The sequence below is a fragment of the Pelecanus crispus genome, chromosome 5 (genome assembly GCF_030463565.1).
Source record: "Pelecanus crispus isolate bPelCri1 chromosome 5, bPelCri1.pri, whole genome shotgun sequence".
NCBI lineage: Eukaryota > Metazoa > Chordata > Aves > Pelecaniformes > Pelecanidae > Pelecanus > Pelecanus crispus.
The window spans coordinates 23,152,672-23,176,967 of NC_134647.1; the positions used below are offsets into that span (position 1 = coordinate 23,152,672).

The window sequence follows — 24,296 nt, forward strand, 5'->3', positions numbered from 1 at the left end:
CCAGTTCTACCACCAAACAATATTTATTGTAGCATTAATTCTGAGAGGTTTCCTAGGAAAAAATATCCCCCTGCCCCTCCGTGCAGCTGTGTAGTCTGTTCTGCTGCTGATGGTGTGAGTTGATGGCTGTCCTTTGGCTGTATCAGTTCTGAAGGCAGTCTGTCTCCTCCCACCTGTCTGTCTCCCCTTGCCCACGCTGCCACCTTCCTTGTGCGGCCCCAGAGTTTGTGCAGCAGCGTGGTGAGCTGGTCAGCCTTCTGCTAACCCAACAGCATCAAAGTTCTTGGCTACAGGTGTTTTCTCTATTTGTTTCTCTGCCTGGCTACAAAATTTGTTGTACTAATTGAAGAGAGAAACTGTAATTTAGGGAGAGGAGCAAACAGACTGAGGCAAGCCTGCTGTTTTTGATGAGCTTGTGTGCATTTATGTATTTGTTACATAGCTAAGAGGATATCTAGTGAGATTCTGTGTGTTTGCAAAGTGTTCTCATGCTAAAAATCACATGAATTATAAACTACTGAGTGGTGTTTAGTTTAAATCAGTCTGCATTGTTCTTGAGATTTTCACTGTGTAATCCTTGGCAAAATGTTAGGAGTGACACTGAGCGCAAGTAGAGAGAATATAGACTAACATGATTACACTGCTGTCTTTTGATTTCTTACAGCCTCTTGTTCGTAAGCTGAGAGTGACAGATGGCGACAATTAAATTTTTCGGAGGCTGTTCTGTGGTACAGCTATGAGCAAAGCTCTAGGAGAGATGTATGCAGTATGTCAGCTAGATTTGAGTAGTGTTTTCTGGCAATAAAAAATAATTAGAACTGAAAATTTGTGGGATTATATTCCAAATTCTGGATAAGGTACTCCAGTCTTACAGATGTTTTTGCATCATTGGTTTTTTTCCCCTCTGTGAAGTAATTCAGAGGGGATGGGCTTCAGAAAAGGAAAAGAATATCATGATTGTACATAATCTTGGAAGGCTGGAGATGCAAATGGGATTAAGTAAGACATTGCTTGTTACACAAAGGGAGAAGTTGCATTAAAATTCTTGATAAAGAATCATTGGAATCATTTAGGTTGGAAAAGACCCTTAAGATCATTGAGTCAAACTGTAAACCTAACACTACCAAGTCCATCACTAAACTATGTCCCTAAGCACCACGTCTACACATCTTTTAAAAATACCTCCAGGGAAGGTGACTCAGATAAGTAATGACATAAAAGGAAAAGAAACAATAAAAAGCCAAAATAATTTCACTTAGCAGTAATTATGAAGAGCTACATCTTTGTATTTTTTTCATGTAGAATGGTTTGGATCCTAATTGAGCAGCTTCTGATAACTGCAGTGAGAGGAATCCAGAATATATTCTAAGAAAGTAATGCTTAAGTCTTAACATCACAATATGTTGGTGATTTGTCAAGTTGTAACCATCATAAGTTATTTTCTTGCTCTTTGACCATTCTCTCTATTTGTGGCAAAATTTCTGGTATTTCTGACCTGTGCAATTATTACTCACCTACAGCAGTTGAAGTAGTCTGCTGTCCTGGGTTGTTGACCTTTCTGTGCTCCTAGACAAGCAGTATGTTCTCTCTTGAGCAGCTGTAGTTCATGCCCAGGTAATTAATAGTAACTGAGATGAACTGAGCTGGGTTGTGGACTGCAGCAGCTGATGTATTCCTGAGGAGAACAAGCCTGATCTGAAGTTGGTAACCCTGACCAGAGGGGTGGCTTGGCATGTGGAGATGGCAGCCTCTCAGCCACTAACGCTGAGCCTAACTGAGATTGCAAATTAGTCTTTTTTAAACAGTTGAAAGGCAGTTGCAAAGTGTTGAGAGCACTCAAGTTGTTTGGTCTCAAAGCTGATTTTTTTTTCTTCTTTTTTTCCTCTCTGATGCTTATTTTACCTAGGATAGAGAATTCTAGGAGCAGACAGCTTAGGTGATTACCTACACTATCTGGACGCAAGAAGACTTCAAGCTTTATTTTATTTATGGCTCCATACCTTACAGTATCTTTTCTTTTTGTATTTCCTCATCTGAAGTATTGCACTCAAGTTTAAATTTAATACTATTGCAGCACACATGACTAAAATAATTAATTTGGGTCTACAAAACATGGAAATTACCTGAAATACTTTGCATTTTCTGAACTTTAAAAAATAGTTATGTTCGCTCTGGGTTTTTTTGAAGGTTTGCTTTTCTGCAGTTTTTGTTATCTTTGTAAAATCTTCTACATTGACTTACACATAGTTTCAGAACACAAAAGGAAAAACTAAACTTTATTTTTATTACTTACAGTATTTAAACTTTTGAAGCCATGGGAGTAAAGGTCCAGAGACCTCGTTGCTTTTTTGACATAGCCATCAACAATGTACCTGGTAAGAAAATTAAAATATCCATTCAGTAACATGATATTCATATAAAATACCTAAGAATAATACAAATACCAGTCAACTTCATAATAAATACGGCTTTTTTTTCTAGCTGGAAGAGTGGTCTTTGAACTGTTTTCAGATGTGTGTCCAAAGACATGTGAGAATTTTCGCTGCCTTTGCACAGGTTTGTAGATTTTTAATTTTATTTATAATTTTTAATGTAATACCTTGTTAGCTAGTCTGATGTCTGTGTTATTTTTCCTGACATTTTCTTACATATAAAAATAAGTATGTGAAACATTGGTTCTTGGTATCTCTAGAGGTTTAGCTGATTTCACATATACATCTGATATAGAATCAAAGCAGTTGTAGCTTTGGCTTAGTGTGTTGCAGGGAGTATATACTAATCAACTTTAAATACGGACACAGTAAGCTGATTTTCTGTTACTAGCATAGATATTACTGTTCACATTATATAACATTATCCAGTCTTGAAAGGTAGCCAATAGGAGGTCAACCATGCAGACTTGCTTTTCAGTCTTATGATACTTTGAGGTATTTTATGATACTTTTGAGGTATTTGAAAGGTATTGCTGGTATTCATTAGTATTATTTTTTTCTTCATTTTAATTTTTCTTTGTTGATGGAGACTGGTGGTTTCCACTCCTATTGAAATTCAGATTATTTCTTGAACAAAATACTGAGAAGATTCTCTCCTGGAAGCATTTCCAAACAGAATTATTGTCCTGTGGACTGCATGGTTTTGTTGAAAATGCTGACAGTTTAGCAAAATTTAAATTTATTATCACAAGAATAATTTTGTGAATACATAAATAGCATACCTGCTTTCTGTCTTCAGCATTTTCTGCTTCTTTTCCTTCCAGCTCTGTTGCTTTTCAGATCAAGGCTATGTAGCTGTTAATACTGAATCATGCAGCAGTGCTAATATAATCTGAATCAGGTGTTGGTGCATAATTACATACATTCATGTCGAGTTAGCTAGAACACTTAGTGCACCATTCATGATGTCTGCAGGAATGTGGGTATTATCTGATCTGGCATTGGGTTTACTGGCACAAAATCATATTATCAAAACTTGTTAACAAATTTGAACCTTAAAGTGATTCTTTTTAATGTCTGTGAGTATCTTATCATGTGACCATGGAATTCTTGATCTGCTATCAACTACCCAAAAGTCAGATTTATTGCATAAAGGTGTTATTCCCTGCCACTGCTTAAAATTTTTGGCTTGAAGTCTTTCAACAGCATTTCAGGTCAGGAGCAAGTATTGCTAAGTTCATATGTAGTTACTGACATTCAAAATCAAATTCAGGTGCTCAACTACTTTGCTGCTTTAAAGGATTTAAGAAAAATGAGGAAAATGTATGGGCAAAGTGTTTATGATATTGATCATCAGAAAATTAATTCAAATTTTGATTTTATTTGTTTTCCTTACCCATTATTTTTTTTCAGGCAGTTTTGAAAAGTATATGCTGTCTTCTTAAAACAGGGATCAACAGCTCTGTGTTTTCCTGGCATACCTATGTTAGGCATATGCCAAGTTAGTGGAACAGATAGAGCTTTACACTCATCAAAGTTCCTGTCAGAAGTGTTTTTTCTAGCTAGTTGGATCCATATGGAGGCACCAGTCTGTTACAGATAAGTTCAGAGGCAACTGCCCGTGACAAAACCTGCCAGTTAAATAGCTCAGAATAAGATTATAGGAAGATACAGTCCAATGGTTTGCCAGCACTGAGAGGAAGAGATCCTTTTCCTTCCCACATGCTGCCACTGTTTACCTTACTGTTACCTTGAGGTTAGCTCTGCCATTCACAGGACCCACCGTGAGCCATTCATCTCACTAACTCAACAGAGACTTTATCTGTTTGAGGGTAGCAGGGAAAGTAGATAGTGGTGTAGTTGAAGCAGAGAGTCTGCTTATGGGTCTTGAGCACCAGAGCTGATGTAAAGGAGGAACGTGGCAGTTGTGATCATGAATGGGGCAGGGAACGAGATTCCTTTTCCTTCCCCCTGCCTCTTTGTTTTTGTAATGAGCTTTTATGGTACCTTTACCTTGCCATGTTGTAACTGAAGATCTGAGTGTTTCTTGGATGCTTCTGAGCAATGCCTATTTTTTTAAACTGGCTGTTTAATTTCAGTCAGTCTGCATGGAAGAGACCCGTGTTGTATACTGATGTCAGTAAGGAGTTCTTCTGGTATAACTGTAGAGACAGAAGGTAGTTTCTGCTCTGCTTTCTTAAATGCTAGCTTCTTACTGGTATTACAGGTATGTGTCTGCCTCACAAGCTAATTTTTCAGAGCTTAGTAGATGATTTTGATTACGTGCTTACTTTTTTGTAGTGGAGATTCTACAGGTACAGAGAATAATTTTGGGTTTTGTTCCTCCTCTTCTTTAGGTGAAAAGGGTACAGGAAAATCCACCCAAAAGCCATTGCATTACAAAAGTTGTCTGTTTCACAGGGTTGTGAAAGATTTTATGATCCAAGGAGGTGACTTCAGTGAAGGTATGATGTGAATCTTTGAAGAATTTAATGCCTATGTAATAGAATATTGCAGGAGTTCTGTGTAGCATCATTTACTTATAAATTAGTCTATGATTCAACTGCTTTTCTTCCCTTTTCTCTGCATAAAAATCTTTAAATGAAAACGTATATAATAAACTTCTATAAACTTATACATGTGCATGCACACACACACACTTTTGCTCCATTATCTCAGTACTTGGTACTTTTCTATTGAAAGGCTTAAATGTGAGGGTAAAATATTATATCTGCTGCTGGGAAATAAAGTAAAAAGGGAGACTGTAGCAAAATACATGGGAGAATACTTCCTTGTTTTCCAAGTTTGCTTTGGGACTACAAAGATGCATCTTGATCTTCTTTGCATATCTTGAAGAATAATGTCAATGACTTGGATGCAGTTGGATTGGTATATCATGTTATGAAGCACCTTCCACATACGTGACTCTCTTAATCACTGCTTTAAGTTGTAATTGTCACTTTTCCTCTTTCAAGGAAATGGCAGGGGAGGAGAATCCATTTATGGTGGCTTTTTTGAAGGTAAGAATTTTATCAGTCTGCTTTATTTTGGTGTTACTATAAGCAATCACCTTCACATTCTGTAGTCTCTGTTCTGTAAACCTGAACTCCATTGGTTTTTTTTAAGATTTTATGTGGTCTTAGAGGCTTTTGACTGTCTGGTTTAGGTTATTTTATTTTGCTTTTACGATAGGAACCTTTTTAATTAATGAAAAATTAAAACAACTCCTTTGTATTTGTCTGTTTTACCAGATCTACATTTTTATAACTGTTTTTAAACATACGCTTTTTGGCTTGAGCAGCTGGCTAAAAGCTGGGAATTGTCTTTTCCAGTGAAAAAGAGAAAGGCATGATGGAGTCAAGTTTTCTTGCAAATATTTATTCAAAAGAAAGCATAAAGCCCTGCATTCCTGAACCCAAGAGGAATTAATGATAAAGAGGCCATCAGTTTTCTCACAGTCCTGGTTCTTTTTCAGTCAGTGTTGCAGAAGTACCTCTGCCGCACTCCAGTGTGTTTCCCAGCCTGTATTTGTCCAGAATGTAGTGGAGCATCTCTGTGATTCTTGGGGCAGTTTTTCTGTTACACCTAAACCCATGTGATGGCTAGGTGCCACCAGCAGGAGTGGTTATGCTCCTCCCTCCTCCCTGCCACTTTTCTTTTAACGTTGGTCCTTGTCTGAGCTTGCAGCAAACAATCCAAAGAATTATTCACTATTTCAGTAGGGCCAGGCTGCAATTTGATGTCAGACCTTGAGTTCAGTCAACAGTTTGCAACTGCCAAAAGAGGGAGAAGGTCTTAGCTTGCACTGACTCTCATTCAGATCAAACTTCCAGCTGATTTATCTTGCTAAAATGCCCAAAGACTATCGCAGCAAAAAAAATTATTTCCATATTAGTGAGTGGACCCAATTCAATGATTTGGCAAGCATCGGAACCAACACAAAGGAGCAGCTGGGTTTGAGGAAACGTATGGTTGGGGAGATGGAAGAAGGAGCAAAACCTCTGCCTACTTTCTGGCAGTTGCAAACTGGCTGTTCAACTCAGCCACAGTATGAAACTGAATTTGTGGGAGTTTTTGGTTTTGTGGATCCCTTCACCAACTCACCATAGGATTAGATTGATGCTATGCCAGATCGCAATTGTACAGGTGACTGGAGAGTGGGTGGCACTGTCCCTTTCGCTGCCAGTGACAGTGTGATGTGAAACCATAGCCTTACAGATAGTGTACTTTTCTTCTTTGTTAAGCTTGCTCCTGCTATCTGTATCTAAACAATACTGAGCAAGCTTCCTCTGTCTGAAGAATTTGGATCCCCCAACAGCCTTTATGCTGTTTTGGGAAAGGAGGGAGATAAGACATCTTCAAGAGATAATCCTAAATGAAGAACAGTGATTACATTTCACGGTTTCATTGGGATTTAGTTTGAACTGTTACAATGATTTGCTCACCAGAAGTAGGATTCATTCAAGTTAAGCTTACGTTCTTAATGGCCAGCTTGGTAAGTTCATCTGTGTGTCTGACAAGACAAACAGAAGTTGTTTGGGATTGCTATCAAACTGGATATCCATGTGTATTAAAAAATAACAAAACAACAAAACTGCCTGAAAATGAGGGGTTTCGTAATAGTTAATGCACAGCTAAAAAACTACTTCTGCTCCAAAGAGACAATGATCAGCATGTGCAGAATAGGAAGAGCAACAACTTAAAATTATGAGGTCTGTGCTAATGTTGGCAAGAAACAAATCTCTTGAACAAGAACACTCAATTTTTTAGCTTTTTCTCAGGCTATAAACCATTAATTCATATTTCTCCTTATTAAATTGCATTATTTAGAATGGAAGGAATAATATATTCAAAATAGCTATTATTTTGAATATATTTTTAATACAACTTTTTACTGAAGTGACTAGCAGATTTATTTAATAAGGATGAGTTTACTTAGATTGTAGCATTTATCTAAGCATATGCGGTCTATTTAAAGTAACTGAAAACACTTTCTTTAGATGAAAGCTTTGCTGTAAAGCACAACAAAGAATTTCTCCTTTCAATGGCTAACCGAGGGAAAGATACAAATGGTTCACAGTTCTTTATGTAAGTATTCTACTGTACTGAAATGTGTGTGTGGTTTGCCATTTGTAAGCTGTAAAGGCAATCCTTTTAAATATTGGAGACTAGCTCCTGTGCAAACCCAGAATTGATGGTTTTTTACAAAGTTGCATGCAAGTAGCCGTTTTCCTAATGCGCTGTTTAGGTAGCCTGACTATTTTTATCACTTTTGTGTTCGGTGCTTATTGCCTGTGCAAAAGAGCTTTCGGTAGTTTTCAGTAGCTGTGTTATAACTTGGGCAATAAAGCAAACCTGTTGGTTCTTTGTAGAACACTTACCACTTTCTTCTAGTAAGTGTTGTCTGGAAGGAAGCAAAACAGCTCTGGGAGTTCTCAAAAGTAGCAGAGGGAGGTTTTTTTGTCACAAACTAACTTTCCAATGCAGTCACATTCACAGTTAAAACTTAAATTCTTAAAATACATTGCAGTAGGCTCTTCTTTAATTTAGCTACAGAAAACACTCTTGAAATACGTCACTCTTACCCATGTTTCATGACCTTAATTAACATGGTGAGTTGTGTATGTCACTTACTATTAGACCCTTATTTTGGGATTTCTGACTGATCATTACTGTAATTATCTTAGTTTTTTACTTCTGCCATGGCTGACATCCATATGCCTTAGTAATGCTAGAATAGGGGAAAGCTGAAAGTCAGTTCTACTTCTATGTCAAATAATCTGTACATACAGATTTTTTTTTTCTTCCTTTGATTTCTAATAATTTTCTAATATATAGAGGGTTATTTGCAGTTTTCCTGCTCCGAGACAGTTACCTTAATTTTTATATCTGTTCCTGGTGGTATTTATATAATTTAATAAAAAGAATACTTATTATATCCCATATGCGGATACTGTCTAAAAACTTGTGCACTTTTGTTCAGTAAAATGTGATAATCAAAGTAATGAATTGAATAGGTATTTTAATGTATAAAACATTAAATACTTTTAACTGCACACAAACGTAGAATAATATATATTGGCTTTGTTCAGTTTTATTAGTTCACTCAAAATGACTTTCACCTTCATATGTGTGTATGACATGCTTCAAATGCTGACTGCTTTCCACTAATACTGACTTTGTTTTTCTCTTTAAATTAAAATCTGGAAACAACAGAACAACTAAACCTACACCTCACTTAGATGGGTAAATATATCTTATCTTCTTATGTTTGTTTGGGAACTGCCTTGAGAAAATTAAGTACTAAGAATTCTTTTGTGTAAATTCTTCAGGCATCATGTTGTTTTTGGACAAGTCATCTCAGGTCAGGAAGTTGTGAGAGAAATAGAAAACCAGAAAACAGATGCATCTAGTAAACCATATGCTGAAGTACGCATACTGAGTTGTGGAGAGTTAATTCCAAAATCCAAAGGTAAAGTTGAATTGTATGTTTACATAGATGCAAACTATGAGGTAATTTTGCTCGTTTTCTTCCCTGCTGTTTGCTTATAAAAATGTGTAGAAACTTATCTGTGATGGATGGAGGGGCAGTTGGTGGAAGGGTGAATAACATTGCAGTACAGTCTGTCTTTTAAAAAACTTAAAAGGTGTTGATGCAGAAGACATTAAAGAAATATCATATATGCTTTCTTCAAAGCTTCTCCTGTCTTCGATTTCCTTACACTAGCTAAATTTTAGTACAAAGCTGACAAGCACTCGTCCCATAGAAAGTAGAGTGCTATGTTAAGAAGACTGATGGCAGTCTGATTTTATTTGATAACTGCTACTTTTCTTGCAGGTATTGAACTGACTTCAAGTTTCTTTTAGGTAAATCTTCACAACAGGCACTTAAGAGTAGAAAATTGCCTAGAATTGCCCTTTAGCAGACACCCTTTTTAAGTTACTATAAACTATATTCTTAAACAGGAATATGACAGAACCTGCCTTTCTTTCTGGAAGGGATGCCCTGCTCTGCCATTCCAGAGCTGAACATGGTATTGGAGATTGGATTCTGCTTCTTTTACAAAATCAGGCTTGATCTAAGATGTTGCTGTCACTCTGGAGAATCTCGTTAGAGGAAACCCAGGATGCATATTTGGTAGGAAATGTGATAGGGATCATCATGCTTTTTCATTTGTAGCATCTTCTGCTGATACATGCTGTGAAGGGTTGCACCAAGGATATTGAAGCACAAGATAAGAATAATTGTTTCTTTGGCCTACAGAAAATACAGGCATTCAAACTTGAACTGCTCAGTTTTTCCTCTCCTTTTTGATAGGGTTCTGTGTTCACCTGTTGTGATGTCTAGCAGAATGAATTTAGAGTCTGAAGTGATCTCTTCAGTATCTCAGAATTCCAAGCAAAGTTATCTCATGGCTCCTGACTTCTCAAAGGTTCTAGAACTTCTTAGATTAACTCATAAGTCACCCTGTGTGTTAGGACATAATTTTGTTTTTCTGGACAGTACTCGGGAGCATGGTATCTGTTGGAAAATGCATGGGTGGCGTAGATTAGAAAATAAATAAAACAATACAGTTATAGGATGGGTGAAGGTAGAGGGTGAGATACCCACACTGTATTTATGTCTTCCTTGGTTTGCCACGCTCCCTTTTTAGTCCGTTTTAGAACACCTGAAATTGAATGACTAAATGAAAATTTTGGCACTGAGCAGTCTGATGACTTAAAGTCATTAGGCAGGACTTTAAAATACTTGTCCTCAAAAGAGTGAATAAAATAAATACAAAACTTTTTTTTTTTTCCTTTAACTTCACCTAAAAGAGAACAGGCTTCTGGAAAGATCTGACTGTCTGGTCCTACCCATTTGTCTGTGTCCCTGTACCTGTTCGCCTCAGTACTGCTGGGGTCCTGGAGAGTCTGCTTCCTGTAGCTGGTCTGGTGCACCACGGAGGGAAGTTGATGCCAGGGCAATGGGATAGCCCACTCAACTGACTGTAAGGCACAGTACTAGATAGTGGTGGGCAGCAGGAGTGTTTGGAGAACAAGAGGCCTTAGCACCGGGATTGGGCAGGTGGAGGGCAGAGCTGAGTGCAGGGGGATGTGCACCCTAATGGGCACTAATGCAGAGCCAGCCTGATGAAGGTGCTGCCTGACAGACCATGATGGAGATCCTGGTGAGTGGAGAATTCTGCTGTTGAAAGCAAAAGGCTGTCTGTAGGACCTGCAAAGGGAAATCTGCTGCTACCATGAGAGATGATAGCATGGCTGGAGCTGTTTGCTAAATGCACAACATGGAACCACTTATGAGCTGTGCTGACCTGAGGCAGTGGAGATAGGAGGAACAGTTTGTCATCACATTAGCAGAAGGAAATTTGCCAAGCTGCAGTCCAGAGCTGACAGGTGGAGCAGGAGAGGCCCTTGGACCTGTCAATGTATGGAAGAGGCTGGGAAATCCAGATAGGAGGAGCAGTTTCTGGGAGGTGAGCAGTGTCATGGAAGATCACTGACAGAGAGTCATCTAACAGTGGAACTGTTCATAGCACATTACTATGGGAGGCAAAAGGGAACTGATACTGTGAAATACGAGGCAGTTTCCACAGGAGACTGCTTCTAAGAATTTGCTGTTAAGGTAGAGTAATAAGGAGGTTGCCAGTGAGGCAAGTATAATGGCAAATTTCTTTGGGAGGGTACATTATGATAGCAGGGGAGGCTTAAACTAAAATATTTATTGTATGAGCTTGTGTGGTAGGCAATATAAAGGAAGGAATTAGGCAAGTCTCTGTGGAATGAAGATAGAACTGATACTTCCTGGGTTTAGCAGGGAAGCCAAGATGGCACTAGCAGAAGGAATCATAGTAGAAGTTAGGTGCTTGGTAGGAGTGTTTTTCTCTTAGGTTAAAGTTGAGGAAAGGTGATTGGATTTTTGGGCATCATGATGAATACCCAGATGAAGTGCTTTATGAAGGAAGCAAATCTATCTCTTTGTATAGAAGAATTGGATTTATTTAGGGATGAGTAGATGATGACTTGACTGAGCTAACTTACTGGATGCTAGGTGAATTGAATGATACAGCAATCACAATTATAATACTGCAGAGGCCCAGATCAGAAGCTTTCACCTGGGTTTTGAGATTATGATCACCTAGAAAAATGGAATGTTTGTTGTCTTTTCCTTTGGTTTTTTTCCTTTTCTTTTTATTCCTTAAAGTTGGAGGAGTTAGTGGAAATGAATGAGAGAAGCTAAATTATAAAAGAAGAATCTCTCTGGCCAAGTGGTATTATTTCTAGAAAGTCTTAAAAGTTCCAGCAAAAATCCTGAAAGCTGGGGAGGGCAGGGGGGAGAAGAGAGCTAAGTATTAAGCAAGGTCATTATGGACTAACTAAACTAAGTTAATTCTCAAGAAAAACTGTGGAACAAGTAACATAATATTAATTTTCTTAATGACAAATGGGAGTTTGATACCAGTTGACAAAGTTTTGCAGAAGGTGGTCTAGTCAAACAAACCTGGCAGCACTGTTTGAGATCATGACTTTGGTTAACCAAAGGTACATCTGGGATGTTTTCAAGAATATAAGACACATTCTGATTCAAAAACAAACAAACAAAAAATGAAACTGCTTTGTGCTTTGGGCAATTTTTAACAAGAGCCTCTAATGAAGATTTCTCATGAAAAGTGTATTTCTAGGGATGCTGCACAGAGCAGTGCGAGGCTTGATTCATGATCTTCGTTGATGTTATGTCCCTGTAGAATCACTGCTTGTAAAAGTGTGCTTTCTGCAATTAAGGCAGATTATGGCTGCCTTCATAATTCATCAAAGAACAATATTGTGATTAGGTCATTCTACCAGTACAGTTTCTTTTTAAAAATATCAGTACAAATTATCAAGCACTGATAAGAGTACAAAATTACACATTTAGGAATCATGAAATATCTATGGAGTAAGAGCAGTCTTAGAAAGTGGTGATTCTGGTAAGTCACATCTTACCTGGACTTTTGATTCATGTATCCTCCCTTTCCTTTTTTCTTACCCATTCACCCCCTAGAGTACTCCTTTCTTCTGCAAGCTTGTTACGCATCATTGTTAGCCCCCTTTCCACAAGCCGGTTGCTATGAACAGTTGTTTCAGACTTTTCTGTTCCAGATTCTGCTCCCTGCCCCCCACCTCCACCCCCCCGCCCCCACCAGTGAACTGGCCATTAGGTATTGAACAGTTTTGGCTATAGCTGAAACTGTTCAAAGTGAAGCTGGAGATGGATTTCCCCGCCGCCCCCCCCCCCCCCCCCCCCTTTCCTCCTTCCTCTGCTGTTGCAGCTGTGTGGTAGGTTGGTTGTCTACAAATACATCTATGTCCAGAGGCTTTTGTGATATAGGACTCCTCACAGTAACAATGTCGTCTGATCAACAGGAACCAAGTATGGTAGTGTTCCCTAGTGCATATCTCTGAGGACTTGATTACTGCTTATAATTTTCGTTGTAAGAAACAGCAGGTCCTTAATCAAGCAGTGAAAGACATGATAGGAACCCATGGCAAATAATTGAAGCAAGATGCATGCAAAATTGAAAAAAAGACCTGATACTCTGAACAGCAGGGTGTTTAAACACTGGAAAAAATTACTGGGGAGAATATCTGTCTAAATGTCCTGAAGTAAAGGCAAACTCTCTTTGGAGACTGCTGTAGTCCAACACAGGTTATTGGACTTGATATAAGGTAACTATTTGAGTGTCACTGCTGTGAATTACAAGATGAGATGATCTGTTCTGACTTTTGTGCCTGAGCCCAACTCCTTTCTGGCCAAGTAATTTCTTCATTTCAAGTCCAGGAGTCCGATATCGTGGGGCTAATGTAAGACTTGCTACAGTCCATGACAAGCTGAGCTGTGGCGAGTGCTTGGCTGTGCCATGCAGCATGATCATGTAATTCATGAAGTCTGGCAAATACTATAGGTCATAGTGAATGGAGTAGGAAGTGATGTATCTATTTCAGATGTGGTCATAAGTTGAAACCTGATCCTGAAGTTAATGAGCTGGAACAGCTGGACTGTAAATAGAAGTCTCTTTCTTTCTCGCTGACCTTGATGTTGCAGTGTCATTTGTTGTTGTGAACTGTAATTGGCCAGCACCAGACTGGTTCAGTAGTCAAAATAGCATTTGCTGCTGGACAGGGATAGTTGGATGTCACCAGAAAGTATATCCAAAACCTCTTGCCAGATATTCTGTCTTTGCTGTGTAAACAATTCTAGGCTTTTTGGTTGGGTGTGTTATGTTGTTTTTTCTCGTCATTTCACTCCCTACCTGCCACATGATTTCCCAAATACATCTTCCATTGAAGTTATTTGCTGCATGTTACGAATTGCATTATATTGGTTGAGGTAGTTGCTCACTAACTCATCTCCATTTCTATTACTTACTCATTTTTAAGTAGTTACTATAGCATACATAAACTTGTTAATAGAATGCATATAAAACTGTCGCAGATCATTATTGACACAGTTAAAACAGATGCAGGAGGGAGAAAATACAGGAAATGACTGCATTTATTGATGCCTTATTTGGGTATTTCTGAAATGGAGCTTGGAGACATCTCATTTTGCCTGAAGGCATGTAGAAAACAGTATAGTGCAGTGTATTAGTTTTTTTGAATGGGCCAAAACCAAGTGTTGAATGGATAAGAAGTATTTGTAAGTGTCTTGGGACTTAGAAATTAGTTAACTTTTTTAGTACTTCTTGTGTTCATGGTATTTAGAGCTCAGGTGAGATTATTCTTGTTTGTGTGTCACCAGGCCTATATGACACCAGGCTTGACACCTTTGATTGAAATTAATTTGGAAACTGTTCAGTTTTCTTTTATAAATATGTACTTGTTACACTCTGTGAATGTATATATATTGGACAATCTAAAACTGATATAAAATATTACAGAGTCTTTTTATTAAATATAGTCCTTCAATAAGGATGTTGAGCAAAAGTTTGAGAAAAGAGACCAAGTGTCTTGGTCTGGACCAACAAGGGAAGTAAAAAAATATAATGAGACATCTGTCTTTTGGAAGTATTTTGCAAGAAGCTCTAAAAACATCCGATGAGAACCAGCTGATTTCAATCAGCATGCTGTCTTAAACAGGTAAGACAACTTGCTAGTTTATACTGCACCCAGAAATGACCAGAAGACTAATACATATATGAAGTACAGAGGTTGTGTTTCAGTTGGTTGTCAGGCTTTCATTACTCTGTATCAAATGAGGCTTGTGAATAAACGCATAGAAAAGACCATGAAAAAAGTCACTGTAGAAGTCATACAGGTATGACTTGTGTCTGTGATGCTAGTCTGAAAAATTAATGCAATTTAGTGCAATGGGATTAAATTTCATCCACTGTACCAGTGTGGGGATTCAGTAACGTTAGAAGGAGAGAAAAAAGTATCCATAAAGAGTATGGCCACAAAGAGAGGCCAAGACACGGTACTTAATTGTTCCTGCTGAGATTTTTCTGCACCATGTATCTGATCCAGTGTTACCTGAATTAAGCCCCAGCTAGCTTGCAGTCATCCAGATCTTTTATCTCAGCCAATTCATTTGGAAGCAAGTGTTCTGCATCAATGTGAAGAGGAAAGCTTTCACCACTGTATATATCGGTGCATTCTGAATGGGAGACCTGACAGAGTAGGATGCTGGATTGGTACAAAAGAGGTGTTGGCTTACATGGATGACCTAATTCTACCAGCTAATACTTTGCTGAAAATAAAGAACAATATTGCCTTAGCTTTCATTATGGGCATTGTCATGAAAATATTGGAACAATACTGAAGGCTGCTGATAAATCTTAGAATATCAACACATCACAGTCTACAGCCAGAAGGTGTTCTGGACAAAACATGGTAGATAAGATGGACTGACAACTTCATATATTTGAGATTTCACGGGTTTACATTCAGTAACTATATACAGAACAAAAGTTAAGAGCTGATGCTATGGATGAGAGCTTAACTGTTGCTTTTCTGAGAAATGCTGACTCTCTTTTCCATTAGGAACCCATAATTGTCTGTCTCTGCAGTTGGTATAATACATCCATGCTTAACTTTGCAACTGTAAAGCGTACCCAGTTATGTCCCATTTCCAAGAGGCAATATGAAGTTCCTGCAGTACATCATCTGTCATAAAGAAGCTGCCTGAAGTGCAACTAGAATGTGTTTTGGGCAACTGTGTATCTGTCTGTCCTCACTGATTTTTATCATTCTAGACCAAATGAGAACTTTCTCTCCTGTGAAGAGTTAATCTGGTAGGAAGTACTAGCTTATTATTACAAGTAATGCATCCCTGAGTATTATACTAAGACTCATTATCCCCAGGACTCATTTTTATTCTCTCCTCTGACCAGTTTAGCAAGGAATTTCATGTAAGTTTTATTGCTTTTCATAATCCTTGAAAAACTGCTACCTCCCATCATGCAGTTTTGTGAAAATAAGTTCAAGTTAGTGTTGAATTTGATAATTTCCGCATTGAGCTCACATTAATTGCAGTTACAGATACCTACTGCTAACTCTCAGGAGTCAGTCATCTTGGTAATACCTGCTAAGCAGTTGGAGAATCTAAAATTCCAAAAACTGATACACTGTTCCATTAAATAGCCACTTGTGTTTTCAGAAGGGCAGTTATCAGAACTACTCTTCATAGCTCTGCAGCAAGTTATCTACATGAGCATAACTTTTTTTTTTCCTTCAGATCTCTAATCTGTTTATACAGAATTAAAAGAACATATTTTCCAAAAAAGTGCACACTAGAAGTTGAATAGCTGTTAATAGATACTTCTTAGTATTGGTATTGCTGCCACTTAACTTTTTTTTTCTGGACACCTGTAAATGTGGTATATGATCAGAGATTGCTAGGGGGGAATTCTGAAATGGAATTTTTCTTCCCATCCATATATACAAAATCAAGGCTGTTCATAAGTAAAAAGCTAGTTAATAACCTGTAGTTCTTTGAAGTTCTTGAAATCTTTTATCTTCTGACACTTGAGTTATTGTAATACCCAAAAGGACTTCCCTTCTGTAGAGCAAGGACAAATATAATCTAATAGGAAAGTTATCGTAACATATTTTTACCTTTTTTTTTTTTAACAAGAGTTTTTCTAATCACTTGCCTTAATTATTTTATAACAATGACTGATACACAATAGTTGTCCAAATTGCATCATCTTGTTGGGCACAAGTGGAAGCCAATAGAAGAAATGCTTGCTTAGACTAAACAGTTGAATTTCTCTGTCTTTCATAGAAAAGAAAAAAACTTAGGCTGTTCAGGGAGACATTTATGTTTTCTGTTATATGAAAACATTGTGTTCTCTGTGTCTGAATAGTTTTCATATGCAGCATAGTCATAATCCTGTCTTTGGTGCCTAATGTTTTCCCTTACCTGTTTTGTGCAGAAGCAGGGGAGGGGATGGGAGGTTGCACTTAAACTCCTTGTTGATGTAGGTCAGATAATACCTCTGTAAACCATGAATTCTTTGGATAGAGCAAGGTATTAAAAGCTTTGCAAAATAGGCTAATGCTTTCAGCTGGGATTCATATGTGATTTTAAGATTCATTTCCGTCTCTGATCTGAAGCCTGTTCTGAGGTCTTAACAGGTGTTCTCCTAAAATATGGATTGTTTGCTGTGACAAGGAAACAAGCTGTTTGGGCATCAGTATTTATTTTTGGTATATTTTTCTTCTGTTTAATGGTGAAGGTTCTGTTTCTTCTGTCTGTGGCTGTAGTATGTTGTGTAGTGAATGATGGGCTGTCTTTGAAATTTGCAATGGCAAAGTAAAATAATACTGGATGCTAATTAGAAAAGTCAATTACAGCAGTCCAAAGACAACCAGTATTGCTCTCCTGGATTTTGTGGCTAGAGCTTTTCATTTTCTGGACAGTAGCCTGATAGAATTTCATAACGCATTTGAGGAGTATTCATACCATTTAACTGATTTACCTGAAGTGTCATAACTCAGAAGCCTAGACTTCCTTTAGTGAAGTCTTTATAGTATGCATTTTATTTCATATATTTTTTTTTCAAATTAGTGTGACTCTGAAATAATACTTGCATCACTTTTAATAGTTTAAGTAGGTCTCAGATTAGTTAAAGGGCATAAAAATATGTGTTCGTTCTGGGATTATTTCCTGTCAGACTAATACCAGATTACCAGTCAGTTGCTGATTGCAGCTCCAGCAGCCATATGAGAAATGGTGAAATATGTAGTTAAGGACTAGTCTGCTCTTTAGCAGGGTTCCTTTTCATACCAGATGGTTAGTAAGTTATTTGTATCTTTCTGTTAAAAACAAAAAAAAATCCAAACCAAACAAACAAAAAACCCAAACAGCACATGATGAGCTGGAGGATGAGGACTGTTCTCTGAGCATGCTTTCACCTAGCAGGAAGGTTGGTTATTTGAATCTTCCCTCTGAGCTAAATTCAGCAAGTAATCAGCTTAGTCTATGGCACTTAGTTTCAAAACTTCTCTTGTTTGTGATTTGAATAAATTTTATATGAAGTCAGGATAAACCTGAAGCCAAAGAAATTTTTTTACAAACACTTCCTAAGTAAATTTTAAATAATTCTTCACATGTAGCTTATAAAACATCATCTGAAAACTTACACGGTTCTACAAGTTCTTGACAGTATAAACTCGATACTTTAGAGCTTTGTAAATGTGAAATGTTAGAAATTTCTTACGTATTTCTAGATACATCCTTTATTGTACTTGGGAGACAGTGTTTCCTCCAAAATTTCAATTTGTTCTTAAGTATTTTGATGAAGTAGTCTCATGACACAATTATAAGAAGCTCAGGCAGATACTAGATAAGTTGATTTTTCTGAGATTTGTTTTGAAGTATTTGATATTAAAATGTGTCTTTGCTATTCTGACTTAAAGCCAAGAAAGAAGAAAAGAAAAGACACAAGTCGTCTTCCTCATCCAGTGACTCGGAAAGTTCAAGTGATTCAGAGTCATCTTCTGATTCATCGTCAGATTCTGAGAGTGCTTCAGAAGATAAATCTAAAAAACGAAAAAAGAAACACAAGAAAAATTCCAAGAAACACAAGAAAGAAAAGAAAAAGAGAAAGAAAAGCAAGAAAAGGTCAATTTTGAGATTCTGTTTTGTTACATGTACACCATACAGTACCATTTTCTTGTCCTATAACCACAGAATAGTATTCTGTAACTAGTGAAGTAGGTATTTTGAAGTTTGGGAGTCAGTTGGTTTCCATATACAAGCTTAAATTTTTCTAGTATGATGGCAAAGGACAGTGTCTGTGTGTATACGTGCTGCAGCTTGTAAAGGAGTGAAGGAATGGACTAAGACTTACGTATATGTGGCTTGAAAAGTTGCAGAAGTGCTTGGTTTGAAATGGGTAGTGATAGCTTGTTTCCCTAAAATCACTTCTGTACAATTCAATTTAAATTATATGCAGTGGGACTTACGAGAATGTAGTATGCAGGAATAAAAGCAAAACTAAACAAAAAATAAAGAAATGAACGTACTTAGCAACGTTATTTCTGTCTGATATGCCGAAAGTCTTGCAGTTTCACTGGAAGATAATAAAACTCAAAAGGTGCTCTTGCTTCCGAAACTGTTATTTCTAATCTAACAGTTTTGCTTATAGTTCAATGTGAGATACAAGTTGTGTCAGTGCAACTTAGGGCAGTGCTGCCTAAACATTGTTTCTGTGGGACTAAGCCCATTTCACACAAGTTTGTTTATACCAGCTTCTTGGAATTACAATAGTTTATAGCCAGTTCTATATGCTGGTGTAAGACCTGAATTTGACCCTCCTGATGGTGTTTTTAAAAGAAAATAACTTTTTTTAAAAAAGCTGGATCTAAATAGAGAGTAAATGTATGTTCAGTGTTGCCCCATTGGAAATCATAGATAAAAATGTTGGTCAGAAATCTGCAGTTGTACATTTTGGAGCAAAGGTATCATAGGGGGGAAAAAACATTGCTTCTGAAATAGCTCTGTTTCCTGAGTTTCTTGTGGTATCATTATGTATTGAAATAAGGGAACTTCTGAATTACTTAAATAGATTGAAATGTCTTTCCTCATCCAAATAACTCGCTTTAAGTATAAATATTTTTTTGTACAAAAATAAAGCTCATCCAGTGAAAGTGAAGATGAAAACCCTGAAGCACAGCCATTATCTACTGTCCGTCCTGAAGAAATTCCTCCTGTACCTGAAAACCGGTTCCTGATGAGGAAAAGTCCTCCTAAAGTAGATGAGAAAGAAAAAGAGAGGAAGAGCAGAGAGAAGGAAAGAGAAAGGTGATATATCTGTTCTGAGTCTGACTATGCGCTGACAGTGATATGGTCACGTTACTGTTTTAGGACTCTAGTGTTAAGTGAGTCCTTTCCCGATTAAACAGTTCCATGTTTTGAGCACTGCTGGGTTCAAAATGGATTTTTCAGTTTATTGGCAACTGTTGTCTTTGTCCTAGAACAAAGGCTTAGTCTTTGAAAATGGTTTTAGTGAATGAAAAATGTAAAATGACTCGATTCAAGAAAAAGTAAAATGCATTGCAATTTCATTTAGAATTTATTGGAACTGTCCACTCTGAACCTATAATTTATTCTTCTTTCAAAAATGGGAAACCCTGGAAATCTTGTAAAATATTTTGTGGTCACAAAATCTGAAGTTTTTACTATGTGGTTGTTACTGTCTGCACTGATAATAAAAAATAAAATTAAATGTATGTTTTCATTTAGTTAAATTTCTGAAGAGGTTTTAAGATTGGTTTTATTTTCTCTTTCCTTCTTTCTTTGATGTTATAAACAATACCGCTTTTTTAAAATTATTTTTAGTAATCTATCGAATTCACAGTCAACATACCAGAGGAGGCTGTTAGTGACAAGATCTGGAAGGAAAATAAAAGGAAGAGGACCAAGGGTAAATGTTTACAATCTGTTTCCCAACATAAATAAGGTGGTAGCACCGTCATGCTGCTGGTGTTACTAACCAGCTTTATTAGGTTGGTTGATGGCAGGATTTATGGTGCATCATAATTGATGTGGGGACTGAGCCTTGAAGGAAGATAAGGAAAATTAAATTAATTTCCTGTTGGCATACTGAGTTTGTTTGAAAGGAGGGGGGGGGAACAGAACCCACTTTCCTTGTGTTACTGTAGTATTCTGTGAATTAGAGAATGGAATTAGCTCAAAAAGAGTTCTAGTGAACACCAGAACCAGTACGACATAAGTGCCGGGAATGTGAGGAAGACTTCTCCCCGTTTTGGCAGGGGGGAGCTGGTTCTGATTTTGTGAAGCCATATGCTGTGCACTGCTTGTAGCAAATGTTTTTAGTAACAGAAGTCTCTATCTCTCAAATTTTTAGTAAAAACCTTAAATAAAAAGTGTGAAGTATTGTTTTCGTGTTGCTTGTCAAAGCTAAGAAGAATTTTCATTGTTAGAAAAGTGAGTTGCATTTGTGCTAGTTAAAAGCAACAGGAGAAGACCTCTCAGCAGAGTACAAAAATCCTGAAATAGAAGTTACCTTAAAAATAGTTATTTGATCAGACTTTCTGTATTCCTGCTTTAGCTGAACGTCAAATATATTTTAAAGTTAATAACTTGTCAATGTAAACTTGGTATATACATGTGAAGTGTCATGTTAGGTGCTATGCAGAATCGACTGCCGGGGTAAAAATCTTGCTTAGCTATCCCAGCATGTGAAATTTAAACTTACACCCAATTTTCTCTTTTTCCCTTCAAGCGTTATCGGACACCTTCCAGATCCAGGTCAAGAGATCGATTCCGACGCAGTGAAACTCCTCCACATTGGAGGCAAGAAATGCAAAGAGCTCAAAGAATGAGAGTGTCTAGTGGAGAAAGATGGATAAAAGGGGACAAGTAAGATTATTTCTTTCTGGAGTATATGCATTGAAATTTTTTTATGTATTAAAAGTAATACCTGTCATCGTAGATTTTCAATTACAGTTACTTCCCAAAAAACAGGGCACTGATTTGGTTATCCCATTACTTAACTGTGTCAGATTTTAATCATGCTACTGTAAATATATAGTTATTAATATAGATGACCTAATGTGATTTAAGTTTCAGTTGTGAAGCTGTCTCACTTCTGACTTAATTTTTCTGAGTGGAGGGGATCCAAAATATTTAAAAACTTCTTTCTTTCTCTCTCCAAGGAGTGAAATAAATGAAAACAAGAAAGATAATCAAAAAAGCCCAGGACGAGGAAAAGAGAGAAAAATATCAGACCACAGACAAGTTTCTGAAAGTCCAAGCAGAAGAGGGGAAAAAGAGAAGAAAAAAGATCACAAATCCAGCAGTAAAGACAGGGAGACAAGAAGGAATTCAGAAAAAGATGACAAACATAACAAAAGCAAGGCCAAGAAAAGAGCTAAATCTAGAAGCCATAGTAAAAGCCGAGAGAAATCAAAAAGTAAAGAAAGAGACTCTAAGCACAGTAGGCATGATGAAAAGAGAATAAGATCAAGAAGCAAAGAGAGAGACCATGAGAAAGGTAGAGAAAAAGAAAAGCGCTATGATTCTAGAGGGAGAGATAAAGAAAGAAGTAGGAGCAAGGAGAGGAGTAAAAGGGCAGGCTCACGAAGCAATGAACAAGACCATAGGAAGAGTAGAGACAGGGAGAAACGTAAGTCAAGAAGCAAAGAGCGTGAGCATGCTAGAGGAAAACATAGTTCCAGCAGTAGAACAAGGGATCGAAGCAAAAGCCGAGATAGGGGTAGGAGAGGAAGATCGAGAAGCAGAGACAGAGATCGCAGTAGAAGTAAAGACTATTCAAGGAATAGAGATAGAGAAACAAGAAGAAGAGGAAGATCAAGAAGCAGAGAAAGGAGAAGTACACCAGATAAATACAGGGGGAGAGAAAATAGGAGGAGGAGAGAATCAAGGAGCTCAGAGAGGGAGGAAAGTCAAAGCAGAAACAGAGAGAGGTATTCAAATAGAGAAAGTAGAAGCTCATATAAGAGGAATGATACTGAAAGCCAAAGGAAGAGGCGTTCAAAAAGCCGTGAAAGTAGCAGTCCTGAATCCAGTAAAGATAAGAAGTCTAGCAGAGATCAGGATAGAAGTCCAGACTCAAAAAGGAGACCAAGTAGCAAAGAGAGAGAATCAAAAAAATCATACTCACGCAGCAGTAAAGAAAAGGAAAAGACCAGATCCTCAGCAGAAAAAGAAATAAACCAAAAATCAAAGAGTCAGGAAAGAGATCATGCCCCTAGTAAGGATAAAAAGTCTGATCATGAAACAAGTCCTGGAACAGATGACGACAGGCACGGATGAGTTTGTGGACTTCATGTTTCCATTGTCTCAAACTTTTAGAGACATTTTGGGGAACGCCTTTTTTTAAGATGTGGACTTCAGTTTGGTCTTTTGATAATCTAAAACCTGGATCATTTGTACTGCTAAAGTTTTAATAAACTTGAAATGAAAAACAAATTATATGTGTAATACAGTGTGCTGTGTTTTAAATATTTCATTGGTTTATGTATCTTTCTTGTGTGTTGGCAGCTAGAAAGGTAACCTCTATGCCACATTTATTTTTTACCTGATGAACTTAGTTTAGTGCAAACAAAGGCTGCCTGTGAAGAAGCTTGCTTCATGTGTGAAGAAGAAAGCTGCAAGTATACTACGTGTCACCTTAAAGCTAGGAGAATGTTGCAAGGTGTCCATCACTCCAGTGTTGCTACATCTGTATTTCAGTAGGTATAAATCCGAAGGAAATTAATTTATAGAGGAAAATCATGTCATTTTTTTTGTAGTCACAAAGTGAATTAATTAAAGTAAATTGTCACTGTTTGTATTTCTGTCACTGCCAACAGTAGAATTCATACATGCTATAAGGCAGTCACCTGTGTTTGGGAGTTATTTCTTTGTCCTAAAATAATTTTTTTGAAGTGCTCATCAGTGTAATTTTTTCCCTGTAACTTCCTTTTTCTGTTCCATGCTTTCATGTTTGTCTACTGCAGAAAACTCAAGCTTGGATGCTTCAGACCTGCCCTGCCTCAGTTGCTAATTAATGGATGCACAGAGATGAAACAGATTACTAGAATTCACAGTGGGTGTCAGATTAAGGAACCAGGAAATCCGTTCTACTCTTGCTGCTTCTTAGCAGTCTATGACAAAACTGTTGCAGTTCTCCAATACTGGTTTTGGGGGTAGTTGAAGCAGAATTCCAAGTAACGTTTTAAAACAGGCTCTTAATTTTTTTAAAACAAAAACTTGCTTTCCTCCCTGCATCCCCTCATTCTAAAGACTGTACTGTGAATTCCTTCTCATTCTCTACTACGTGTGTCTTCCTCAAAGCAATTCCCTCCCTTTCCTGCTTTCCTCTCCTGCCTCTAGGACCCACCCCTGTTTCTTTCTCGCCACCACACCTTCATAGGAAAGAGGAGGAGGTTGGCTTGTGTTGCTGCAGGAGTGCCCGCGTATGTGCGATCACCAAAGAGCAGCCAGTACGCGGTAACTTAACGTAGTGGGCTGAGAGGAGGATAGATTTGGTACAAACCCCAACGCTTCTTTCAGTCCTTTGACCTATTCACACCAAAGGCTGGCAAATCTTGAAATTCCTCAAGACACATGAAAAGCATTAATGTAAAGCTGTGTCAAAGCGAAACAATGTTTTAATAGTTGATTTTTTGGTAGATCTTTGAGTGTATGACGTAACTTGTTCTTACTGTCTTGGGTATAAGTTTGTCAACATTTTTGCTATATAACCTGCTTTGATCAGTGTGTGTCTACAGCAGATTAGCAGACTTGCTGAAGCTTGGCTTGATACTGTGATCCAGACAGTTGTTATTCTAAAGGAAAACAAATAGTTATGTCTTGAAAGCAGAAGAAAATACAGGATTGTGAACAACATA

The 24,296-nt window shown here is 37.5% G+C and overlaps 1 protein-coding gene across 1 annotated transcript; it reads left to right on the plus strand.

Moving 5' to 3' along the window:
• Window positions 1-2,306: 2,306 nt before the first annotated feature.
• PPIG (peptidylprolyl isomerase G) lies at window positions 2,307-22,834 on the plus strand. Its single transcript, XM_075710353.1, has 12 exons — window positions 2,307-2,375; window positions 2,482-2,556; window positions 4,790-4,897; window positions 5,408-5,452; window positions 7,433-7,520; window positions 8,649-8,678; window positions 8,765-8,904; window positions 18,333-18,537; window positions 19,552-19,719; window positions 20,257-20,341; window positions 21,164-21,300; window positions 21,597-22,834. Exons 1-12 carry the CDS (start codon window positions 2,315-2,317, stop codon window positions 22,714-22,716), a joined length of 2,262 nt encoding a protein of 753 aa, XP_075566468.1. The 5' UTR covers window positions 2,307-2,314; the 3' UTR covers window positions 22,717-22,834.
• The last annotated feature ends 1,462 nt before the right edge of the window (window positions 22,835-24,296 follow it).